At 39.1% G+C, this 24,139-nt stretch overlaps 1 protein-coding gene across 1 annotated transcript in view; it reads right to left on the bottom strand.

Moving 5' to 3' along the window:
- Positions 1-24,139, bottom strand: part of LOC101848956 — a 51,296-nt gene that overhangs the window by 24,747 nt on the left and 2,410 nt on the right. The window contains exons 2-6 of the mRNA XM_005094631.2: positions 19,019-19,273; positions 15,704-15,817; positions 7,879-8,638; positions 4,916-5,257; positions 2,985-3,070 (exon numbers count right to left, since the gene is read on the bottom strand). Of these exons, the coding sequence (XP_005094688.2) occupies positions 2,985-3,070; positions 4,916-5,257; positions 7,879-8,638; positions 15,704-15,817; positions 19,019-19,273 (1,557 nt within the window). The remainder of the gene's footprint in view (positions 1-2,984; positions 3,071-4,915; positions 5,258-7,878; positions 8,639-15,703; positions 15,818-19,018; positions 19,274-24,139) is intronic.

Raw genomic sequence — 24,139 nt, 5'->3', positions numbered from 1 at the left:
ATTTCAAAACTGAGTTAACATTATTTTTAAAAACTATCACCAATTCCCTACAATTTAAAACAAGAATGAAGTAAATATGACCACATTTGACGAAAATACAGAACTTTTATTTGTGCGAGGTGAGGAAAAACGAAAAGGAGAAAATGGCCTCTGCAGTTGAGCAACATGTTTCCATAGCAATTAGAGGGGTCTTAGAATGGAGATAGAGACTTGAAATTTAGCGGTTATCTTGGCTATGCCACTACAAGGTAACATACAGAAGTAGAAAACTATTCATTCAAAGAGAAAAAAACTAACGGACAAAACAAAATTTTCACGAGAATGGACTTCACGTCAAACGCAACAAAATATTAGCATTATACTAGGACACCAGATTCTTAATTTTCAAAGTAGCTGTATGTCAAATTCATCTGTTTCATTTGAAAGGCCTATGTCTCCTGAGAATTTTGGTACCATACTTTTACCTCTCAGCCAATGTTTAAGAGAAAGGCAGCGGTTTCAATTTAACATAACATTGCTGAAGTCGCTAACTGGCTGCAACCCCATGATTGACAGATAATAAAAGAGTACCAGTACTAAGTGCACCAAACATCTCTACATTATAGGAGTACAATCATTATAACAAAGAAATGAAGCCTAACTTTTTTCAAGACTGTGAGATTATTACAAATCAGTATTTTATTGCTTCAAACAAGATGATCTGTCGTTATTTCAATAAAAGCACCGAGCGTTGTCTCGGTGGCACCGCATCCGTCCCCGCGGCGAGGGGTCGGCTCTATACTGTAGTACACTGAGTGCTCCTCGAAGTTTCACAGAACGATTCATGCAAAACAATTCCAAGCCGATGACTCTATTCTTATACAAAAAAGAACTGTTCTTTCTAATGGCGCCTTTTTAACCGTTATTTTACACATTTCATGTTAAAAATGATCTTCGAAAACTTAGACATTTTTTTTAAAGGATTTCTATCCAAACGCCAAAGGTCAAAACAAATAACCATGGGAAACCACGCGTAACGCTGTATAGTTTTCTGCTAACCATTCATCTTTCTGCAAGCTGTTATTAGAGAGATGAATAATCGAGAGTTACGGGCCCATGAGACTAGGGGGCGCTGGGCGGGCCGAACAGAGTTGCCGCCCCGTGACACTAGGGGCGCTGAAACATGGGTATAAAGGCGAGGCGGGAATTCTGTGCGCCCCTTCTGATCCGTCTCAGTTTCTGCTAGAGACCAGAGTGGCCGACGTCGTCGTAGATGCCGGCGAAGTAACCTCTGAGGGCCCGACGACACGATCTAAGCCGGCCAGCGCAGGCGCGTCGCCACGTTCGAGATCCTCACGTCTTCTCCAGTCAGTGAGTTGACGCCAGTCGTTAAGTACAGTCTTTCTACCTCACAATCACACAAGGTATTCAAATACATGGGTGTCAATTTTGAACCGGACGACCTTGCATTCCGACCCCGAGGGGCTTCCTTTTCCACGGCAATTCTCTAGCTCCAGATAATCGGATATACAAACAACTTACACTATTGTAATGAAGAAAGTCTTTTCATTTCGTGTTTTATAGCAAAACAGCAAAGAAACAGAGATCTGAATTACCCCAATTTAACCGAAACGACGCCCTTGGAAAGCCGCGAGTCGGCTTACGTGCCCTTATTACGCTACCCAATTATACGTTTGCAATAGCACCATAAGCACACGAGAGTGCACACACACACACACACTCACGCACACACACACATACAAACACACCAACACACACGCACATAGACCGCTTCGGTGTCCTCTTGGTAAGGAGTCCGCTTAGAGAGATCTAGAGGAAGGTTATAATTAATCTTTTAAAAGCACTAAAACACAATAAAAACGAATTTTTAAGTCAATCCAAGTGTAAAACTGAAAGATCAACAGACAATAACAGCCAGCAGGGCACACCGACACAGTCAGCTGTTTACGTAAACAAGCTTGAAGTGAGCTAGAAGTTACCGTTTTTACTCCGTTTTACCAATCAGAGTTGCTTACATTTCTGACGATGCATGCTCGAAAAGAGGTTAAAATCTAAAAATAGTTGCAAATAAAGAACGTTGAAGCAAAAATACTCCACTAGTGGAGAATCTTTGGTTGAAGCAAAGGTGGCCATGAGGTAATGGTTAAAAAAATAACCTCACTAGCAAGATCGAAATTCCTTTAACTCGTCACCCAAGATCACAACAAACCACACACACTTCCAAAATAAATCAAAATGCAGAAGATTTCAAACTTTCAATAGATCCAAAAAACATAAATTTCATGGAAAGTTACTTTTTTTGTCTTTCGAGCCTAGTAGCTGATAATAGCACACTGCGTCTTACGACTGATATTGAGCGGGGGAGACAGAAATAGAAGAGACAATTTGAGAAATTCGTATTTTGAATAATCAATAAAAGTTTTTAATTCTGTTGGTTTTTTTTTACATTTTCATCATTTGACTACTTTACAATTAACCTTATGTACATAACCACAGACCTCTGAAGGGTAAATTTTTGTATATCATCATTCCCAGACCCTGATGTGCTATTTTCAAGAAATCAGGAGAGCTAGCCCACCAAACCGTTTTTCCCAACACCCCCCCCCCCCCACAACCTTCAAAACATTTAGTCCTTCTCAGGGTCATTTTAAATACAGCCTATGACAACTCCAATCCACATAAACTAGAGGGAAAATGTTTAAAATTATAGGTTGTTGTAGGCTAGTAGGGTGGTCAGAACACAATGTTTTATGTTACTGTTGTACATTGTATGGGATTGTAAACTGCTCAGAGTCTGTGCACTTTAATCAGGGTTGAGCGCTATATAAATGTTATTTATTATTATTATTATTATTATTATCAATACCATCAAATAGAACAGAAACATCACAGAAGAACATCAAGTAGACAGCCACCAATGATTTTCCCTGAAACTGACTCCCACTAATTCACATTCAATTTATCCCACATTCTCTCATACATACAAGTGACTTGATCTGGTTTTCCTCATCCACGTGCACAGAGAAGTTCTGACTTAGAGCAAAGTCTTCGTAGTTTGGAATTTCTCTTTCTACAAAGAGACAGAAGAAAAAAAATTATTAATGGTAAGACATGGAATAGGTATACAAATAATTCACACTGCAACAAAGAATGTGTGCAATGTAAAAAAAAAAAAAAGTTTCTTTAAATAAATCTTGGGGGCAGGGAGTGGAGAGGGGTGGGAGCAGTGGAGGAGGTGAATTTGCTTAAATTTAAAGAGACAAAATAATAAGCACTTTGAAAGCAGAACAGACAGTGGATTTCAAGGTAAAATACTGATTATGTATCTAACTTTAACATTATTATTGTTGACAATTGATCATCACCTTGGATAAGGGTCGTTTACCCCTAATTTTCAGTTTAAAGAATTACACCCTTATATAGTTGCAGAAACTCTCCATTGATTTGAAAAGATTTTAATCTTTTATCTTACTAATTGCCTCTTGGCTATCAACTGAGACCCCAGCAAACACACTTTTTCAGAGATGTGAATATATAAATAAAATTTATTCTCACCAGTAAATTACATAGTGCCTGAATATTCAAAACTGCGGAGTCTACAGGCGTGATAGAAAGCATCTAACTTTCCCCAAGTCAGATGCAAAAATCATAGAAGAAACTATACTCACTACATATCATGTTAACTTGTAACTCGTATTGTATTTTTTACAGAGCAAAATAATGTTTATCTTTTGCAAGTCAATTTTCCAGATTATTCAACCTAGCGGCATTCACCAAATATGGTCAGAGCCCGAGTTATCCAAGATACCTTTCTATCCAATTTCGACTTTCTCCTGAGTGGCTGGTGTAGGCCTACATCTATCATCTCATTAAGACAAACTTCAGCCGAAGAAAGTTTGTTATGTTCTCTGATCCAAAGAAATGATGCTTAGTCTCGGTCAAAATGTGGCGCATATGACTGAGAATAGTTCTCAATCCTTCATTTTTAATTATACCTGAGAATTGCAATTGTAATTAGAACAGTAGAAGTCCAAACCCATATCAATTTAGTTAGTTTTAGTAGAGGTTTTACGGCACTCGCAACTGCATAAGGTCATATGAGCGTCAGAAGATTAGAGGTGTTACAAGAGAGTAACAAACATAAAAAAGAAGAAGGAGAGATAAGGACGATATATCTTTGATAGGAAAGAAGGAGCAAACCACACCAGAGCACCCGCCAACCACCCACCCATATTCATTGGCAGATCAAACTGAACCAGAGTTTGAAAAGCAAGGCTAGAACTTTCTGAGATATTAATGTTAAGATCAGTCTTCAGCCCCTTCCTTGGATTCTTAATGACTTTGTTACATAACCCCTGGCTGACAATGTTCGGTAAATATCACTCCATGGTACTTTAATGTCATTTCCTGCGCTATGGAGACACTAATAGATGCAGTATGACTACTTGCAAGTTTGACCTCTGACTCAAACACACCTAAGGCATTTCCAGCAGGGCATAAGTATTATATTTCAGAGGTTTTGCTAGTTTTAAAGAGGAAAAGAGGAAAATTATTATCAGCTGCTGATGCATCTCTTTAAAAAAAATAACAGCCACATGAAGTCAAGCAAAAAAATACAAAACAAGAAATCTATATAATTTGTGCAAATCACCAGTAAAAACATCCTCCTTAGAAGTGTTCTCCATCAGCTTTACTAGCTGTTTAGATCTCTGAAAGTTTTTGAAAAAGAATTGATTTGCCCTGCCATAATACTCTTACTGTATCTAGTTGTGTGTTTCATCTATGTGACCAAGGGAACAGGATCCAACATGGCCTTCACTGGGGCCATGAAAAGAAACAAAGGAGTACAATTTAGTGGTTTTCACTACAATACCACATCAAATTACAACATGCATCTGATCTGACTGATTCTTACCTTTGCACTCCCACTCCAAATCTTCCTTTGTCTCGTGCTGTACTTCTTTCCACTTTTGCACTTTGCAGTGAGATTCAAATTCATGAAGAATATTTTTCCTTTCAGGCTCTAGCAAGTACACGTTGATGGCCTCCATTGACCTTTCACACAAGAAGACAATAGCCTCAGCGATCCCGGACAATGCATGGGGAACATGTCCAATGACAAGGCCGATTGCAGAAGAGTTTGATTTCGCCCAAGAGAGTGCTTTATTCATGTACTTGTATATTTCTCTCTTTGTCATATCAGGTGTCAGGCCCACCTCAACTTTCTTCTCATTCTCGTACTTCCTCACAGTGGGATCTGTAGAGTGTACATCCATGAAAAAAATCGGTAGAGTCAAGTAAATGCCAAATATACATGACAGATACAGTGCATGACCCTAGACAAAACTACAGTAAATTGCTCCAAAGTCTGAAAATCTTTCTTTTTTACATTCAGGTGTTTTTTCCACCCCCATCGATACAATTTAGATCATGAAGGAGGCAAACTTTGACACTTTCTGCCACGGTCACCCTGAGCTGAAAGCGCTGAGAGAGGGATACATTATCCCAGTAGAAAGACCCAGTAATCCATCACAATTCGCCCCACTCAGATCTCCCGCGTGCCACATCTAAGCACTCAACATTGGTTTGGAAAAATCTATTTTACCTATAATTCTAAAATTGGCGCTTATGTGACCTTATGCAGTTGCGAGCACAGTAAAATGTTACTAAAACTAACATTCTAAAATAATTAAAAGAAGATCTTAATCACATCACTTTCTCTAACTCAAATTTAAACCGCCAAGCTGTCAATCATCAACAGCATGACATCTATGCTCAAAACAAATGACACTACCTCCCTCTTCCCCCAAACCTCATTTTTCGACCATCAATGCTTCTAGTAGGTTCAAATTGTGAATTAACTCTTTAATGCCATTTGCAATTCTACTAAACTGTTAGCTTGTTTAATCTGCTGAACAGAATAGACATAAGAGTGGATCAGCACACTGTACTGTACACTGTATAGTGCTCTCTGCTAGTCTAGAGAAGTGAGAAACCAATTCCAGTGACACCATGAAACACATCACATGCCGTCACATGCACATGTGCAGGGCCTCAATGTGAACTAAATTTGCAAAAACAATAGGCTAAGCCACGGCCAACCATGGGATGTGCGACAGACGTACAGTCTGTATTTTGTGTCACTTGGCTTATACAGACTGTGTGAACACACTGATGTGCGTGACAAATGTAGACAAATGGTACACTGGCGATACTTCTCTCTGGCCTGCAATCAACATATATATATGTGTGCATTCTTATGGCTTAGTTTTTAGTGAGAGTTTTACGACGCTCGCAACTGCATAAGGTATTCTTATGTCTATTCTGTTCTGCTATCCGGAAGCGCATAAGGCTCAATGATTCGCATTTCATGAGGATTTCTAAGGAAGACTTAGTGGTCAAAACGCTCAAAATTCTTTTCTGTTTAGAAATGTGAGCATTTCGGCTTATGGACAATATTTTCTCACAAAGACAAAGATGGAAAACAATCGGGAATTTTATTTTATTTCGGTTTACCACTGTTTTCGGTTTAACCGTGTTTGGTTTAAGCAGACTCCACTGTACTATATGAAACTTATAAATAAGAATTTATAATATATGGTCTCATTAGCTGCCAAGAAGCATGCACTGTCACATGACAGAAAATAATTTTTAAAAACTTTATCTGGCCTGTCAGCACAGTCTGTCAGATTTTTTCCAAAGACTTGTATTACAATATCCAAGAGGTGAATCCAATTCACCATAGAAAACACCATTTGACTATATTCGGAACCAAATGAAGGACAAGGAAGAAAAGATTGCACACACACTAGACTATAGTAGGGCTGGTGTCTTGCCTTTCATTAGCACACTCATGAGCACAACAACCCGTTGAATTTTTTATAGACAGCAAACAGCAGTGCTGTGGCAATTACAGCGTACCAGCTAGGAAAATATAGATCAAGTCTATAGATTTTGCTAACTCGATAGTTTTGTCTGAATTGCAAATTACAGGTCTATTAACCCTTTCAGCGCAGAGGCGTTTCAGTTAAAAATTTACCTTTGTAAAGATGAGAAAAAATTTTCAATCAAGAGAGATTCAAACAAAGCCATTTTACAAAATTATATTTTACACAGATGCTTGATCTTAGACATAGCTTCCATGGAGTAAAAATACTAAATGAGAATCAGGACTACAGAAAATGAAGTCTACAGCCAAGAGTATGCTTTTGTTATAACACTCTGCACCCATGGGACGCCAATCAGTGACGGTAAGAAGCCGTCTCATTTCCCAACAGGTCACCAATCAGTGACTGTGTAATATAGTGCAGCAACAAATGTCCTTTTCGACATGCACACTTGTTTAAGTTATTCCTTTTTTCCTGAATGGTTTGTGTGGCCTTTGAGCAAGGAAATCAGTTTGTTTAAACAATTAGAGAGAAAATCTTTGGAAAACGTTGAGTACATCTAACACGAGTGCTACTTTAGGGTCGCCATGATGAGAATTTGGGGGATGTTTGAAATAATGTTTTTAATATCGATTATGATTCCTCTTTTTGATAAACATGCGATCGCCAAGTTCAATTTTCTCAATGTGCTGAAAAGTTGATGATGATCGGAGTGCTTTTTGCCAAGATACAGGTATAGTACTAATGTACCTCATCTGCTGCCTGGTACGTGGGGACAAAGGTTTTGCGCTCCTCGGGCTGAGTGGGGGGGAAAGTGTTAAGCTGGTTATGTAGTACCGAGGTTTTACTGTTCTGTACACCTAAAAAATCTTCAATAAAAAAACAGTTTAGAAAAAATTGCAGTATAACCAATGTGGGATAACAGAAGTGAACATTATATGTCTACACAGCAGTTAAGAGGTTACATGAATGAGTTAGGGAAAAAAATTACCTGTTTCCTCTGAGGTGACATAGATTGTTGTTTGCAGACAGATGTTGTCAATGTTTCCCTCAAGTAAGTATAAGTGGACATCATGATTCTGGAAGTGGTGAATGACTGGTACAAACTGCTTACTTGAAGGGCCGTTAGATGTTGCTGTCACCACGGGAGCAATGATGCAATTGTATTTCTCTGATATCCGTTCACAAAATCTGTTAAAATTTTCTTTTGCCCGTTTTGATGAATCATAAAACGGGACACATTCTACTTCAATTGCTTTCATTCTCTTTTCAACAACATAATATGCTTGCTTTAGATCATGTTTTGAGAAGCTGCTAAGTTCTATTCTTTCAGAGGAAATCTTGTACTCAACACCGACAGTATTCTTTTCCAGAAATCCAGGGAAAAACTTCTTAACGTAGACAGATTGTTCTTGAGGAATATCCACATTCTCAAGGTAGACAATTCTTGCTTCCCTATGGGAATCACTGTGTTCATGTTGCAGACTTTGCAATCTTCTGGCTTCACTGCCTGGCAAAATTTCTTGTTTTGTTCTCTCGGTTTTTAACATCCCAAGCTTCTGATGGGGGTCAGTTTCAGTATTACTTCCATTGCTAATTGCATCACGATCATAGCCAAGTGCGGCTCCATTTAGTTTGTCTGTAGACCCATGTGCCTGTTGATAACTCAATTCTCCCTTCTTCAAATTTTCTTCTGCATCTTTTGCTTCTGAACATTTGTACCGAATGTACTCACAAAGTTCACAACTCCCCTGAAAAATGGATAAACAGCTATGTTTTCTTCAAACCAAGTAATGTTTACAACTAAAGCACACACATATTTTGTCAATAACTTTCACAACTGATACAGGTTGGTGGCCGACTCTAACAATGCACATCCACCAAATTAGGTAACATACTTCATTTGGAGGGGGGGGGGGGGGAGTAATTTATTAATTATTATTTTCCAGAATTGATTAAATGTTGTGAAGAATATTCTTATTACTTCTTATAGTATCAACAATTGTGAGGCATTGTGGTAAAATCACGTGCTTGTCAAAAAAATGATATTGAAGATATTGGCATTTTTCCCTGTTTGACAATTTTTTTCAAATTCTTTATTTTTGGCTCAACACCTTTTATGTCCATTAAAAACTTTTTTTGTGTGGATTTTATAAAAATGTTGATCACAGACACAAGAAATTTAAATTTTCAGTAGCTTTGGAAATCAACAAGTTTGACGGCCATTTTCTCGTTAATTTTACCTCTGAAACCAGGCGCCCTCACCTCCATCAATAGCAAAATCTCAACTTCTATTCAACATAGTTGTGTATTTTTTTTCATCGAAAGATAGTCAAACGAACAAGCTGATAATACCATTAACTCCACATGCCCAAAAATTAACGAGCACCTGATTCTACTGCGACTTGACACAATTGTAAATATGGTTGTTAATGACATATTCTGAGACCCAAAAAATGTGAACTACTTTGCTGGAAACACCATTGGAGACCAAATTATGAACCATTAAAAGATTTCCTCTAGCCTCAGAGCAGAATTTTACAAAGTCAAATTTCTAGATATTGTTTTAAAAACATGGAACAATATTTTTTTTTAAGCCATTGGCTGTTTTGTCCTCACTCTCCATGTTTTGTGGTTTCTAGTTGTGACAAGACTTACGATAATGTTCCCCCAATCCCCTAAAACTTCTTCCTTGTTCCCTTTTTTTTTCTAAAATCTATTCCCTACTTGTCTTGCTTTTTTAGTGAAAGAAACATCCATCTATCTTTATCAGAAGTCAAGATATTTGCATTTAAAGGAGGGAGTGTCGCCTGGTTTCAGAGGTAAAATCAGCGCGAAAATGGCCACCAAAACTTCGTTAATTCCATAGCTCGAGAGTCCTTTGAAACAGAAAATTAACATTTTTTTGTGCCTTTCACCAACGTTATCTGTCGAATCCACACAGAAATGAGTTTCTAAATGGACATAAAACATGTTAAACAAAACAACAAAAAATTCTCTAAAAATGCCCAAACTGGCGGAAAAATGCCAGTTTCTTTGATTTCATTATTTTGACAAGCACCTGATTTCACCATGATACATTACGTTTTTATTTTTCAATGTGAGAATTGATCTTGAGTCTCTTGCGAGTGACAGCATAGAGCCTAACCATTACACTAAAGATGCTGGTATGTCATAAACAGACACAAGGACAAGAGAGTGGAAGCTAGAAGAAGATAAGATTAATCTTTATTGTGCAGACATTGGCACAATATAATATGGGAGGCAGCATGGTGAAATCAAGCGCTGGTCAAAATAATGAAATCCAAGAAATTGGCATTTTTTGCCCAGTTTGAAATTTTTTTTCTCAAATTTTTGTTTTGTGGCTCAACACCTTGTATGTCCAATCAAAAACATTCTAATGTCTGGATTTTATAGAAAAATGTTGATTAAAGTAACGAAAAATGTAAATTTGCAGTTTCCAAGGACTCTTGAACAATGGCAGTCACCAAGCTTTGGCAGGGGGCTCTCGTGGCCCAGAGGTTAAGGTGTTGGCCTTTCATTCAAAGGTCCCGGGTTCGATTCCGGGTAGCGACCAAAAAATGTTCTTCTCTAAAATTGTCTCCTTTCACATCCTTTCCTGATCTCTAACAATGTTCTGTTGTCTGCTTTCATTTCTACTTTCTGCCCCCCACCCCCCCCCTCACCTCCTTTGTCCCCTCGGGCTCCTGACTCTTTCTGCAGTCTTTCTACTGCTACTCCTTGGCTCCTCCTAACTGCTGTCTTTCTGCCACACCCCTGATCTTCTGGTAGGAAAGATCTACACCTAGCCTTCTCGGACAAGGGCGAAAAATCTCGGAGGGCCCGTGTGCAAGTTGCGCACATTAAAGATCCCTTGGTGGTCTAAAATCGATAAGAGTAGGCTTCGGCCGCCACCCGGGCAAAATTCAAAATTTCCTACCAACGAAAAAGTATTAGGTGTGTCCCGCGCGCTCATATGACCTTATGCAGTTGCGAGCGCCGTAAAACCCTATACTAAACAAACAAAAAACAAACAAACTTTGGCAGTCATTTTCTTGCTAATTTTACTTATGAAACCAGGCGACCCCACCTACTTCAATTGAAAACATCTCGACTTCTATTCAAGATAAAAGGACATTTTTTTCATCACATGCAAGGCGAATGAACAACCTTCAAGGTGATACCCATAACTCCACATACCAAAAAATTGACGAGTGCCTGTTTCCACTGCGTCGTGACACATATTTTTATTATATACATAGTTTGTATATACATACAAAAATAGTGATGAGACACGGATTTATGTCATGGAATTTACAGGTTTAGACATGGCAACAGAGAGAAGAAGGCCATGGTGCCAGTGACACACTGTTGGGGAACTGTGCGGTGCGAAGCTTTCAAGCCTGCCAGGCATAGCCCCTATTTTATGGCCATTTTTTCATAGACTTTGAAACTAGTTTTTTGGGTCGTCTTCAAATGGCTCCTGTACAAAGGCGGCCACAAAAGATATATATATCTACATGTACTTAATTGGGGATGGGCACGCTGTAGAGCACTAAATTTGTTTTTACAGTGATCTGTGGTTTATATTCATGTAAGTAGCATCTTAAGATATGTTAAGGTAATTTTGCGCCCGAGTATATAAAAGTAAATTACTTACAACAGCAACAGCACATAACTTTCTATTTATCAATGAATTTCTTTTTAAAACTAAGAAACAACTTGCCAGTGAACAAAGGCCTTTCACTTTCTTCGATTTTAATCACCTTCAAAGAAAAATATTTTTCCTTTAACTTGGCTAAGACTACCTAATCCTTATTCTGAAGTTGGGTGGGAAGGAGGTAGCTTGATGTCTAATGACGATGATGTGTATAGAATGATAGTATATATAATGATCTTTAGTAGAAAACATCCAGTAGGTTAACTTACTGATAAAAATAAAGGAAGAAGCCGTATTAAAATTAAATGTGTCATGACACGGTAGAATCAGGTGCTCGTTAATTTTTGGATACACTGTGGACATTTATTGGTATCATCTTAAAGCTTATTCATTTGTCTTGCATTTGGCAAAAAAACTCAACAAAATGAAAATAAATTATTTTTTTTAAAAAGCATCTGTCTTGAAAATAAGTCGAGGTGTTTGCAATTGAAAGAGGAGAGGGTCGTCTGTTGTCAGAGGTAAAATTAAAAAGGAAATGGCCGCCAAAGTTTGGTTACTTCCGGTCCAAAGCTTGAGTTTTCTTGGAAAATAAAAATTTACAATTTTTTGTGCCTTTGATTAACATTTTTCTGTAAAATCCACACAGAAAAGTGTTGTTAAATGGACGTAATAGGTGGTGAACCAAAAAAAATAAACGGGGAAAAAATGGGGGGGGGGGGAATGACCAAAGGCCAGACATTTGATATTTTCTATAATTTCATTAGTCTGATGAGAGCCCGATTTCACCACATTGCCTCACAAATGTACACTGCATCATACTCTCTGAGAACCATTTCTGTTTTTAAAAAAAAACAAACAAAACAAAAATTTATTTTGGACAAAGGACCAGTCATCCCTCCTGAGAAAAAAAAAGGCTATACAAAGAAAAAGAGATTTTTTAAAACAGGAATAAATAAGACCATATTCTACAGCAAACTACTGCACTGACCAGTAAAAAGCCAAGGGCTCTTCTCTGCCATAAGGGAAAACAGCAATTAATGGTCCTGTGCATGTAACAAGGCAAATTTTTCAGGAGAGGCTAAAAACGTTTTCACTTTATAATAACTCTTCTATTTTACCTTTTTTAAAGCTATAATTCACCAGAGATCTGGTTAAGGTGTTCATAAAGCTGTTTCAAAAGTTTAAATTGTTTAAGTTGAAAAGAAGCACAGTTATTATACATTCGTTGTTTTCACTTACACTGCACAGCCGCCGGTGAGCCTTGCAATGTAAGCAAAAACTATGAACGGTACCATTCGGCAATCTCACTACACTCGTGAATTGTTATGGGCGTGGTTGATGGTCATTTCCACAGGATTGGAGAGAGGGATTGCTCGTGAAACTACCCAAGAAAGGAGACCTGCATGAGTGCAAAAACTACAGAGGAATCATGCTCCTGTCTATTCCTGGGAAGATTTTAAGTCGTACCATACTGGAAAGACTGAAGGAAGCCATGGATGCAAAACTAAGGGAGGAGCAGGCAGGATTTCGTAAAAAGAGATCATGTACAGATCAGATTGCAACTTTGAGGATAATAGCGGAGCAGTCCACAGAGTGGAACTCTTCCCTGTACATTAACTTTGCTGACTACGAGAAAGCTTTTGACAGCCTAGACGGGGACTCAATATGGAAGCTCATGTGCCACTACGGAATACCTGACAAGTTCGTGAGATTGATCAAGAAGATGTATGAGGGAATGAGTTGCAGTGTCTTACTTGGACGGCAGCGGACAGACTCGTTTGAAGTGAATACAGGACTGAGACAGGGATGCCTGTTATCGCCGTTTCTCTTTTTATTAGTAGTGGATTTGATAGTGAGACAGACAACATCTGGACATCGCGGTGGCATACAGTGGACCCTTTCCAGTCAGTTGGAAGACTTGGACTTTGCCGACAACTTGGCACTTCTTTCTCACAGTCAAGCCCAGATGCAGCAAAAAACAGATCGCCTCAGGACCTTCTCCCGTAGTGTTGGACTCCATATTCAAACGGATAAAACGAAAGTTCTACGAATGAATGCAGCCGACGTTCCTATCACACTGCAAGGGGCACCATTGGTGGATGTTGAATCCTTCACCTACCTGGGAAGTGTCATCAACAAGGCAGGGGGAACAGACGAAGACATCAAGGTCAGAATCCAAAAGGCAAGAGCAGCATTCATCATTCTCAGGAATATATGGATGTCTTAGGAATTGGGATTGAACACCAAGCAGAGGATCTTCAAAACAAACGTGAAGACTGTTCTACTGTATGGTTCAGAGACATGGAGGCTCACAGCATCAGCAGCAAGGAAACTGCAGAGCTCCGTAAATGGACGTCTAAGAAGGATAGTGGGGATCAAGAAAGGAAGACATACAGGTGAAGAAATGGAAATGGATTGGACACACCCTGAGGAGACCCTCAACAAGCATCATCAGGCAGGCTTTAACGTGGAACCCACAAGGAAAACGTAAGAAGGCAAGACCAAAGATAACATGGAGGCGAGCGGTACTAGCTGAAATTGAAAAAGCGGGGACATCATGGAAACAGATAGAAAAAGATGCTCAGGACAGGCTTTGCTGGAGTAATGCTGTTGATGGCCTGTGCTCCACTGGGAGTTAAAAAAGGCAACACCGACGGGGATAACTGTGTATATGTTGCAACAAATAAAAATAAGACTTATTCAAACTAGCTATTGTACGTATAGAGTTAGGCGTTAGTATTAAGGAATTGTTGATTTTTATCATTTTCCCTCTACGTTAGTCTACAGGCTGTCCCGGTACATTATAGCCATTATCGTGCGCTTGTAACCAATCTCATCATCTTCTGTATCCCATCTCTCACCACTTGTTTCTCATGTACCATAATATCCCATCGTCCATAATCCATATCCCATGAGATTTCTTTTTTGTATAATGATATGAAGTCAATAATAAGATCAGATCATTGCAGTCAAATTCAAACTTTCATATAAGAAACATAGCAATCTGACAAGACTGTATCGCAAACACTCTCGGGAGAGGTAACGCAACGCCTTGTATTTCATAAAGGCTTCAGTTGATGGGGAAACAGCGAGTTGTTTCATACCAGCCTAGAAGAGAAAAAGACAGTTTTAATCTGCTGGACATTGTCATAATCTATCGTAACATCAAGTCATAAAGCATGTAAAGCAATATTAAGTGTAGCTGCAATATGTCCACTCTTTAAGTTGGACAAAGATTATCATTTGCCAGGTAATTCTAAAATGATAACAACCAGGGACAATGCGCAAAACAAACTGCGGCACTATAGCCATCTTTGAGATGTCAACGACTGGACAGCAAACTAATATGAAGTTGATCAGTGAACATCTGATGAACGCTAGCAGTGCTAATACACTTTAAATTTCTCGCTCAATACTTCCCCCCCGCCCCCACTCATTTTCCTTCCCTCCCACCTGCTCTTACAAATGAGCTTCTTTGTTCTGTCAATATGTACGGCCAGAATATGTGAACACAGACAGAAGAACACATTAAGTGATATCATTTTATAACCCTGGTGATTGTACTCGAGGAGGAGGGGGGGGGGGGTTGCTTGTGAAAAAGGCCCAGTACTTTTGTATTAATGCGACAGTGACCAACAGCCATTCGTCGCCCATGCCATAATATGATAATTTGCCCAATGCAGTGACCAACCATGTAGGAGACAAACGCCAAACAAGCAGTGATCCTTGACCAATCCTTCATTTGTCATTCTCGCTTACAATGCGCTCTGACCCAAAGCTCGCCAGTGTAAGCGAAGATGAGGAACTCTCAATTACGCGACAACGGATTAGGATATGACAAAAATTTTACACCGCTGGATGAAGAACTAAATATTCTTTGAAATAGGTAAAAAAAAAAATTACATTTAAAAAAATTGAAAATTTATTCATTTCCATTATGAAAGCAGTTCTGTTTGCAACAATACAAGTGGGAATTAAAAAAATGTGCCGAATGGTATATTTCACATCCTTTGTGATACTGCAAGATTATTTAAGAGGCGGACAATGAAAACATAAACATCTTCAAAAGCAATAATCAAATCGGAAACACTGCCATCACAAATGAGAACTGCAATATCAAATGCAGTATTATTCAATCTATTATGCAATGCATTACCTTGTCCGTGACCACCTTAATGTAAGTTGAATCATCGTCCTCTTCCACCTTGAGCCTATCTGTACCAATTTTGTCCGTTGTTAATCTTGGCAGGAATTTACGGAGGCTAAGTACCTGTGTAAGGGATAAAATGATAGTATCAAACCTATAGCATAAGATCCAACTGAGAAAAAGTCAAGACCTGAGGAACTCTCTTGAAATGGGTTAATGATATTCTAGGTCCACATTTGAGGGCAAAAACACGGGCATTACAAACTAAATTTGGCAACAGCTGAAAGTAGTGAAAGTTTCATTCCAAACTTGGTACAAACTAGGTGTTAGTTGTTTCGTTCATTTTAAACAGCAGAACTCATTTGAGGGTTATTAGACATGAAAAGTTATCCCACAGTATATAACTTTTACATTTCCAATTATCTCCACAAACCAGCTATTGTGATGACTACACTGCTGATTGAAGTACTTTGATTTGTGTCAATTGCTGTCATTTTCTTCACGATTTTATTGCTACTCACTTTGAAAAACCATCTAAGGTTGGGGACAAGTATGTATATAATTCTTCATTTCATAAAACATGTACTTTTTATTACATAGATTGATAGATTCAGTATATAATCATAAGTGGCACAGAAATAAGGATGGTTTTTGCCTTGGCAGTTATAGAAGTAGAAAAGTCTTCCATCTCATAACACAGTAAGAATGAAGCAACTGTACAGTATTTTGTATAACATACATGTATTAATGATGCACAGCCTATATTCTAACCTTGTTATAACCAGCCCCCCCCCCCCCCCCTCTCCCAATTATACAGCCCTGCTTACCACTATGCTTTGCCAATGCACGAAACGGAACATCTACATAGACATTTAATATTTGCCCCTTTTAACCATCCTTACTGAAGCTTAAGTACACTTGCCCCTCAACACCACCAGTGAACTGGCTGCCAGAGGTGCCTACGATACAGGGCACATGGTACCCAGTCAGCAGCTGCACAGTGATAATCTCCTTCTCTCTCACGCACAACTCTGCCAGTAAGTGCTTGTCATCACTTTGCTCCCTCCCAATCTTTGTCTTAAACATCATGTGTTTAACAAGTAGCCTCTGATCCAGCAGTAGCTCTACTTGAAATTTTCAATTCCAGTTTGCACACACACACACACATACTCACACAGGATGAATGAAAGATAGAGACAAAAGCAGAGACAGCGAGAGAGAGAGAGAGAGAAAAGAGAGAAAGAGAGAGAGAGAGAGAGAGAGAGAGACAGAGAGAGAGAGACAGAGAGAGAGAGAGAGAGAGAGAGAGACGGAGACAGAGACAGAGAGAGAGAGAGAGAGAGAGAGACAGAGACAGAGAGAGAGAAAGAGAGACGAGAGACAGAGAGAGATAGGGAGAGAAAAGACTCTTGATTCAAAATTCACTTAATTCACCAACAATAAGACCCTTCTCAAACACAGATCACAGAGCAGAATCATTTACCTTGATGCTGGCCAGTCAGGGTTATGTGGTAGAGGGCAGGGGAAGAAACCCATTATACCATCAGCCTTGCTATACAGCCAACTTCATGCTCATCCCAATGTTGGCAGTATAACATTAACGATATTTCATATTGTAAAAACAATCAATTAAATTTAGCCCTCCATTGTTTTCTATTTTCCCTTTCGCCTTATTCCAAGTGTCAGATATAAAATTCTGTGGTATCAGTGAATAAATTTGATTGATTCATTAATGGTGGTGCAAATTCCCTCAAAACATTTTGACTGAATTAATCCCAAATATCTTATATATTTTCTGAAAACTGGATTCCGCCGCAAGCCCTAGCAAACTTTTTTTTAAAACTTCTTAATTTTTTACTCACTTTGAATTTCACACTCATAGCCGTTCACTCTATTTTTGACAAGAATGTGCAACCTTATGTATTTTTTAAGGCATAACATTCGCAGTATAAGTGGAAACTGAAAATTTACAACTTTTATGCTTTTGATCAACATTTTTCAGTAAAATCCACACAGAAGTGTGTTCTTTAATGGGCATGAAAGGTAAAAAGTTGTTCCCGCATCCGATCTGGACATTGGGGATTGGCATGTTAGTGAGACAACTTCCTGGGACTTTGGCACATGTGGTAGGGAGGTCAGTTCCTTTCCATGCCGCCTTTACTTCCCCAACTCGAAGTCAGGTACCCATTACAGCTGGGCGGGCAGGAGGGGGCAAAAAAAATCCATGTCCGAACCGAGGCTCGAACCCGGACTTTCAGCTTCGGAAACAAAAATTCGATAAAAATGACCAAATCTGCGGGAAAAATGCCAGTTTCTTGACTTCATTATTTTGACGAGCACCAGATTTCCCCCAGCTGCCTCACATATGGAGTTGGTAAGTAAAAATACAATTCAGTAAAGTCCACGAATCTCGAACACGAAAATCATGAATTCTCGAACATAATGCTTGGTCCCTTTTCAGTCCCTATGTTTTCTTTGTATTGACTTCAAGGAGTTCTGGAACACGCAACACTCGAATCTCGAACATATCCACTTCGCATTCTCAACTAAAGACCTGGCTTTACAGCCTTTCTGGCCGCAGGTAGGTGTTTCTTTGTTATTGTTACTCCCAAAACGTTGTCCTTGTCTCACCACGAGAGGCTGGAGAAACGGGGGTCGGTAAAGGGTGGGTCGGGTAGTGGTGCTAACCGCACAGCATGACTGGCTCGCCATGCGTGCAATCATGCTCAGGGATGCCACTCAACTTTTTGAAAATAGCTGAAAATCCATGCGCCACGGTCTCGTTATTTGAACACTTGACGCAAGTTGTTGTTGTGTGTGGGGTTTTTATTCCAACTATAGATTCTATCTCGATCTCAATAACGGAATAGTGGATCAGGATCCGGAAATACAGTGAAAAAGCGGAAAAGTGGCATTCCTGCATGCTGTGGGACGCACGCGGTGCGAATGGCAAGAGGCGTAACTTTCTGTAAGCCAATGAAATGAGAGGAAAGGAATGACGTAGGAGTTGACTGAGCACACGTGAGATTTTCTGTTTTCCACTTTCCTTCATTTTCTTGCTTTCACACTGTCAACACAATCAAAGGAGCTAACCATGTTAATTGGTTTAATATTCTCATCTGGGGCTTTCATGGACATGAAGAACTACAGAAATCTCCAACACTACTTCAAATCCCAGACGAATTCGAGTTACCCGAGTTCGAGAGTATCAACAAAAAACTAAAACATAAATGAATCAAAGGAACAATTATAAGAAGAATTTGAGCTAAATTTTCAAAGTTATTTCTAAAGAACCAGATCAATTTTCATCTAAAATTTACTAACCTTCCTTTCAGCATCACACAAAGCATCATGCATATCAAGCTGCCTGTCAAGTCCAAGCTTCAAGAAACCAATTTTATTTCCCTTACAATTCGGATCAATTTGGAAAGGACAGGATTGTTTGAATTTGAATTTCTCAAGGAAAGAAATGAAGTCTGGGTTATATAATTCACACATGGTAGATAAAGTGTGCAGTTTTTGCTTCTCAAGGATATCTGCAGCTCCTTTCTCTCTTGTTCCAGCGGGTGGCTCTCCAGGCTGCAAAAGAAGCAATAAACACCCTAATTAAAATACTGTTCCTTAAAAAATGTATATAATTTGTTTATTGTATTTGCTTGACAACAGATTGACTAAAATCAGATGTGGAAGAAAGTGCTTATTGCCTGTGAGTAACATGAAGAAAGAGAAATAAAGACGTTTTAATTAACAAAATCACTCCTTTTAAATACTGAGCTGAAAGAAATAAAAAAACAGAACATTTTGGAGAAATTCACCATTTCGTGTGACAATTAAAAATTTAACTGAAACAAATCTGATGAACCTGCAAGGTTCATCTTTAATCATATCAGGGGAAAACTTTCTTGCAACTTTTTTTTCTTACAATGATAAAAGATGAAATCCTCTGAGGCTGTTAAAAGCTGAACGAAGAGAAAACATGGTGCTTCCAGACGTACCACTTAAAAACCATTAAAAGTTGCTTCAATAAAGGCATTATAATTAGAGCAAATTATTAATACCCAGACGGCATGATTACATCAGCTTGACGACCAGTTTGAGCCACACAGTCAGACAAGCAGAATGTAATGTATAGCTGACGTAGCATCGATGTCAAATATACCAAACCAGCAGCAGCCTACTTAAATTGTTGCCAATAAGCAATTTTTACCTTTCTATATAATCCTATATACACAGAAGAAAAGTAAGCAATGAGTATAAAAAATTAATTGGTCCTATTAATCTAGCAGAGAGTGTTCTCTTTCAAATGACTTCAAACTGATAGAAGAAAAAGAAAGTGCAATTAAGGAAAAAAGCCATGTTGTTGTTGTTGTTGTTATCGATCCAGCAACAGTTGGGCTCTTGCCCTTCTGTCCAATGCCATGTAGTGATAAGTGCAGGTTTGCTGCAGTTGCTGTAATGTTCCATAGAGTGTGCTGTCAATGTTAGTTCTCAGAGGGAGAAGGGTAGCTCTGATGTCATTTTAAGGAAGGAAAAAAAAGCCATGGCAACCAGACCACGAAAAGACATTGATTCATTGAAAACTACCAGAGGCGTCAAACAGAACACCATCCTGCATTAACGAAATGAAGCGCAACTGCTGGCGCCGCTTTTCTGTTTACTTCAGAGATGTCCCTCGTGATTGACCCTCAAAAAGTCTTCCAGGTCATAAACGACATATCTCAGGCAAGCAAACCTCCCTTTCCAGCAGGGCGCTCATAACTTAAACAATAAAACCCTAAAATAGGATAGAAGCTAGGAGAAAAGCCTTTTGTTGTGAAAATACCTTTTAGTCAGTCGCCTCAAACTCAACAAGGCGGACAAATGCTGGCGCTACCAGCTTAATGAAAAGAAAAAACTCCATATAATTCATATTGACCAAAACACCAGCTATGATTCTCTCTTCACCATGGCTGAACTGACAGCATGTATAGGAAAGCTGAAAAATGGCAAAATCTCCCACACTTGATGGTAATAAGATAATCAAGCACCTGGGGTGCCTCAAGGGAATGCATAAGTCAGCCAATTGATTATTTTACTTGTTGGTCTGCTATCGACTAGATTCTGCCCCTGCCTACATTATAATTTTTATGAGGCATCGTGGTGAAATCAGACGCTCGTCAAAATAGTGAAATCAAAGAAATAAGCATTTTTCTGACTGCTGGGCAATTTTTCTATAATTTTCTTTTTTGGCTCAACACCTTTCATATCCATCTAAAAACACATTTCTGTGTGGATTTTACCGAAAAACATTGATTAAAGGTACAAAAAATGCCAATTTTCAGTTTCCAAGGACTCTCAAGCTACATGCATGCAGCCTGTCTATAACAACATCGTTGGGACCAGTAAATAATGTCATACAGAGTTGTCGTTATAGAGAGTAAATCAAAAGTTACTATTGATATATAAGGGAAAAATCAGGACCAGGGCACCATATCACTAAAGAGGATGTCGTTATATCAAAGGTCGTTATAGAGAGGCTGCACTGTATGGAAATGACCAAACTTTGGTGGCCATTTTCTCGCTAATTTCACCTCTGAAACCAGGCAAATATATATTTCGACTTCTATTCTACTAGATGGACATTTTTTTCACCAAAAGCAAGGCAAATGAACAGGCTTTAAGATGATACCAATAGCCCCATATATGCCAAAATTGACGAGCGCCTGCTTTGTGACACATGCCTCTTCCCAAACCCTCCAACCGGCAGAGTATATGAAGCAGCGAGAATCATCGCCAGGTACTCGTGTGGACAGCCGCATCATAATCATTGAAGCAGATATTCTATAGCTTCAGTCCCTGTTAATAAAAAATTAACGCCGAGCTTATAAAGTTTGCCAACTTAGAAAACCAGCAGTGGACACTTTGTCTAAACGAAGCTTGAGAGCCGTGAACGTAGCCTCAACAGCACCAGAAATCAAAACTGCATTCAGGGCGCCGTGAATGTAGCCTACCAACTACGGCGACGTGAACGTAGCCACTGTGTATTAAATACAGTCCAAGCCAACATGGGAGTGTTCCCTGAGGCTTGGAAATGGAACTGAGCTAGGAAGAATTTCTAGATATCTAGATAAGAGATAGCCTAGGTCCCAGAATTCAATCAGCTCTTTGCTGTAAGAGTTTAAGTTTGAACACAATTAAACTCATTCTTCTCCCACAGCGCCGAATCAGCGGTCGTTTAGTTTCGCCAGGCCGTACGCTGCTAGGTCAGCGTGACCCGGGTCAGCTACCAGTCAGTCTACCTGCGCTCACTCCACGCGCGGAGTTACATACCACAGCAATTTTACACAGTTTTGTTTCAACGCTCACGAATTAAAGCATGATTATCAATATACACATAGTGTTCCATCTTTGAGTTTCTTCTTTCAATGTAAAGTTTGTGAAAACGCAACGAAGATATCTAGAATAGTTTTTTAACTGCATGTGATCAAATACAGCCGTCTTACATGAGGGAATTAAGGTAATATGCACCGAATTAAAAGTTATATAACTACCAAAGTGCGGGAATAAATTCACTAAAACTTGCTCAGAATAAAGACAATTAATATGGATATCTACTTACCAAAGGACATTGTTGTTGGAAGATTAGTAATCCACATTTTTGCATTTACGTTCGAGAGCCAAATTCGTCAGGCTTGTGATGAAATTCACCTTACAGTATCCTTCGTTAAATTAATGACACAGATCTCCTTACACATTTTGTACAGTAGATCTATACGCTTGTCTATGGCGCCGTGGTTGTTTTCTCGGTGCCTGCAGTGAAGGTGCTCTCTGGAGCAAATTAATGTGCGTCCATAACGTATCGTAGTTTTTCCGTATTGTTTACGATGCCTTGAACCCACTTTTCAATTTTGAAAATAGACTTGTGACAGCTTTCGGTTCCTTTTCTCCCAGTGGGCCCAAGCCAAAGTCATGTTGTGTTAAGGATGGAATGCAGTGTTGTTCTAAAATGTTTTCTGTACAACTTCATGTACGTGTCTATTGCTGTCTGAATTCCAGGAATAGAGATTTTCGGAATAGGTGCATTGTATGCTTGGTTGAGAGAGTTGAAAATCAAACCTATAGCGTGCGCTTTGTCAACAATGATTGGATGATAAAATATCCCTTGGCAGTGACGCATATGTCCTAGCCTTTCTTATCAGCCTCTGTTGTACTTTAGTCACGTTCTTACACCCGCAAACGCGGCAAAGTTCATTCAGGGAGAAGGAACGTCTCCCGTGTGTGTTCCTTTGGGAGATTTCAGTAAACCTGTTAGAAATGAATCACAGGCAAATGGATTCTACCTCATATCGTAACACGGCTTAATCAACAAAGATGAAATTTATACTCATTAAGCACAAATATATCTGCCTTTCATAGAAACAACAATCTAAGAAATTAACGGAGAAGTGTTGAACTTAAAACAGCATAGAATCCAGAATACATAATTGCACGGGTCAATTAACAAGGCATTGGATGAGAATCAGATGTAAGCGACTTAATATTGCAAGAACTATTCTTCAAACAATGATGAAAATTACACACGTAAAGCACAAATATGTCATAAGTGCATGTACCAAAATTTGTTGAGATTGAGAGAGCACTTTGGAAATTAAAAGTGAATTAAGTGCAGCACACACATATTAAATTCGATGAAATTCACAACATTTTGCACACACTGTAACATCGGCAAATATAGTCGCATTGAGATCGGGTTTTCGCAGACTGAGAGGGGGAATCTCGCTCTTTTCTTATTGTATGGAATAATTCGTGGTAAGGGTGAGGATACCGCCGATAATTAGTGTCAAAAGTGTCGATTGTGCCATGACCTGCCCGCCTGTAGCTGATGCGCAACGGAGCGGCCAGTGACCCCCCCGCGTAACCCGGCACGGAGCGGTTCCGACGGTGATTTAATGACTTCCAGATGTCGCTGGCCTGGGAAACTAAGAGGCACGATTTCGGCCAGTTTTCGGCGCTGTGATCCGTTCTTCTAAAACTAGATTTAGATCTAGATCTTTACCGATCAGACGCAAGTCAAGAAGATCAGTCGAACATTGTCAGTAGATCAGGGCTATTTTACTCCACCTCGTCGGCCACTCCACTAAGCTGAACTAAAGTAAGAAAGGGTCGAATCAATGCTAAGACTATAGCTTGTAACAAAAATATTGCCGATGTTTGACGCAGGATATCTCAAAAACTACCCAACCGATCACCTTCATATTTTCAGAAGAGCTTAGTTTCCATCTCATCCACTGGGAAATGCAATCAATTATCCGAAATTGTGGCTGGTTAATTAATTGCGATGTATCATTACTAATTCAATACAAGTTTTACAGTAATCACGTGCTGAAAGTTGGAGAAATTGCTAGTTTCTCGGATGTTCATAGGCGTCGCCAGTTCTGAACAAATTTCATAACCATCAGCTGAAGC

The sequence above is a fragment of the Aplysia californica genome, unplaced genomic scaffold, assembly GCF_000002075.1.
Source record: "Aplysia californica isolate F4 #8 unplaced genomic scaffold, AplCal3.0 scaffold00086, whole genome shotgun sequence".
Classification (NCBI taxonomy): domain Eukaryota; kingdom Metazoa; phylum Mollusca; class Gastropoda; order Aplysiida; family Aplysiidae; genus Aplysia; species Aplysia californica.
This window is presented reverse-complemented; position numbering and strand designations above follow the sequence as displayed.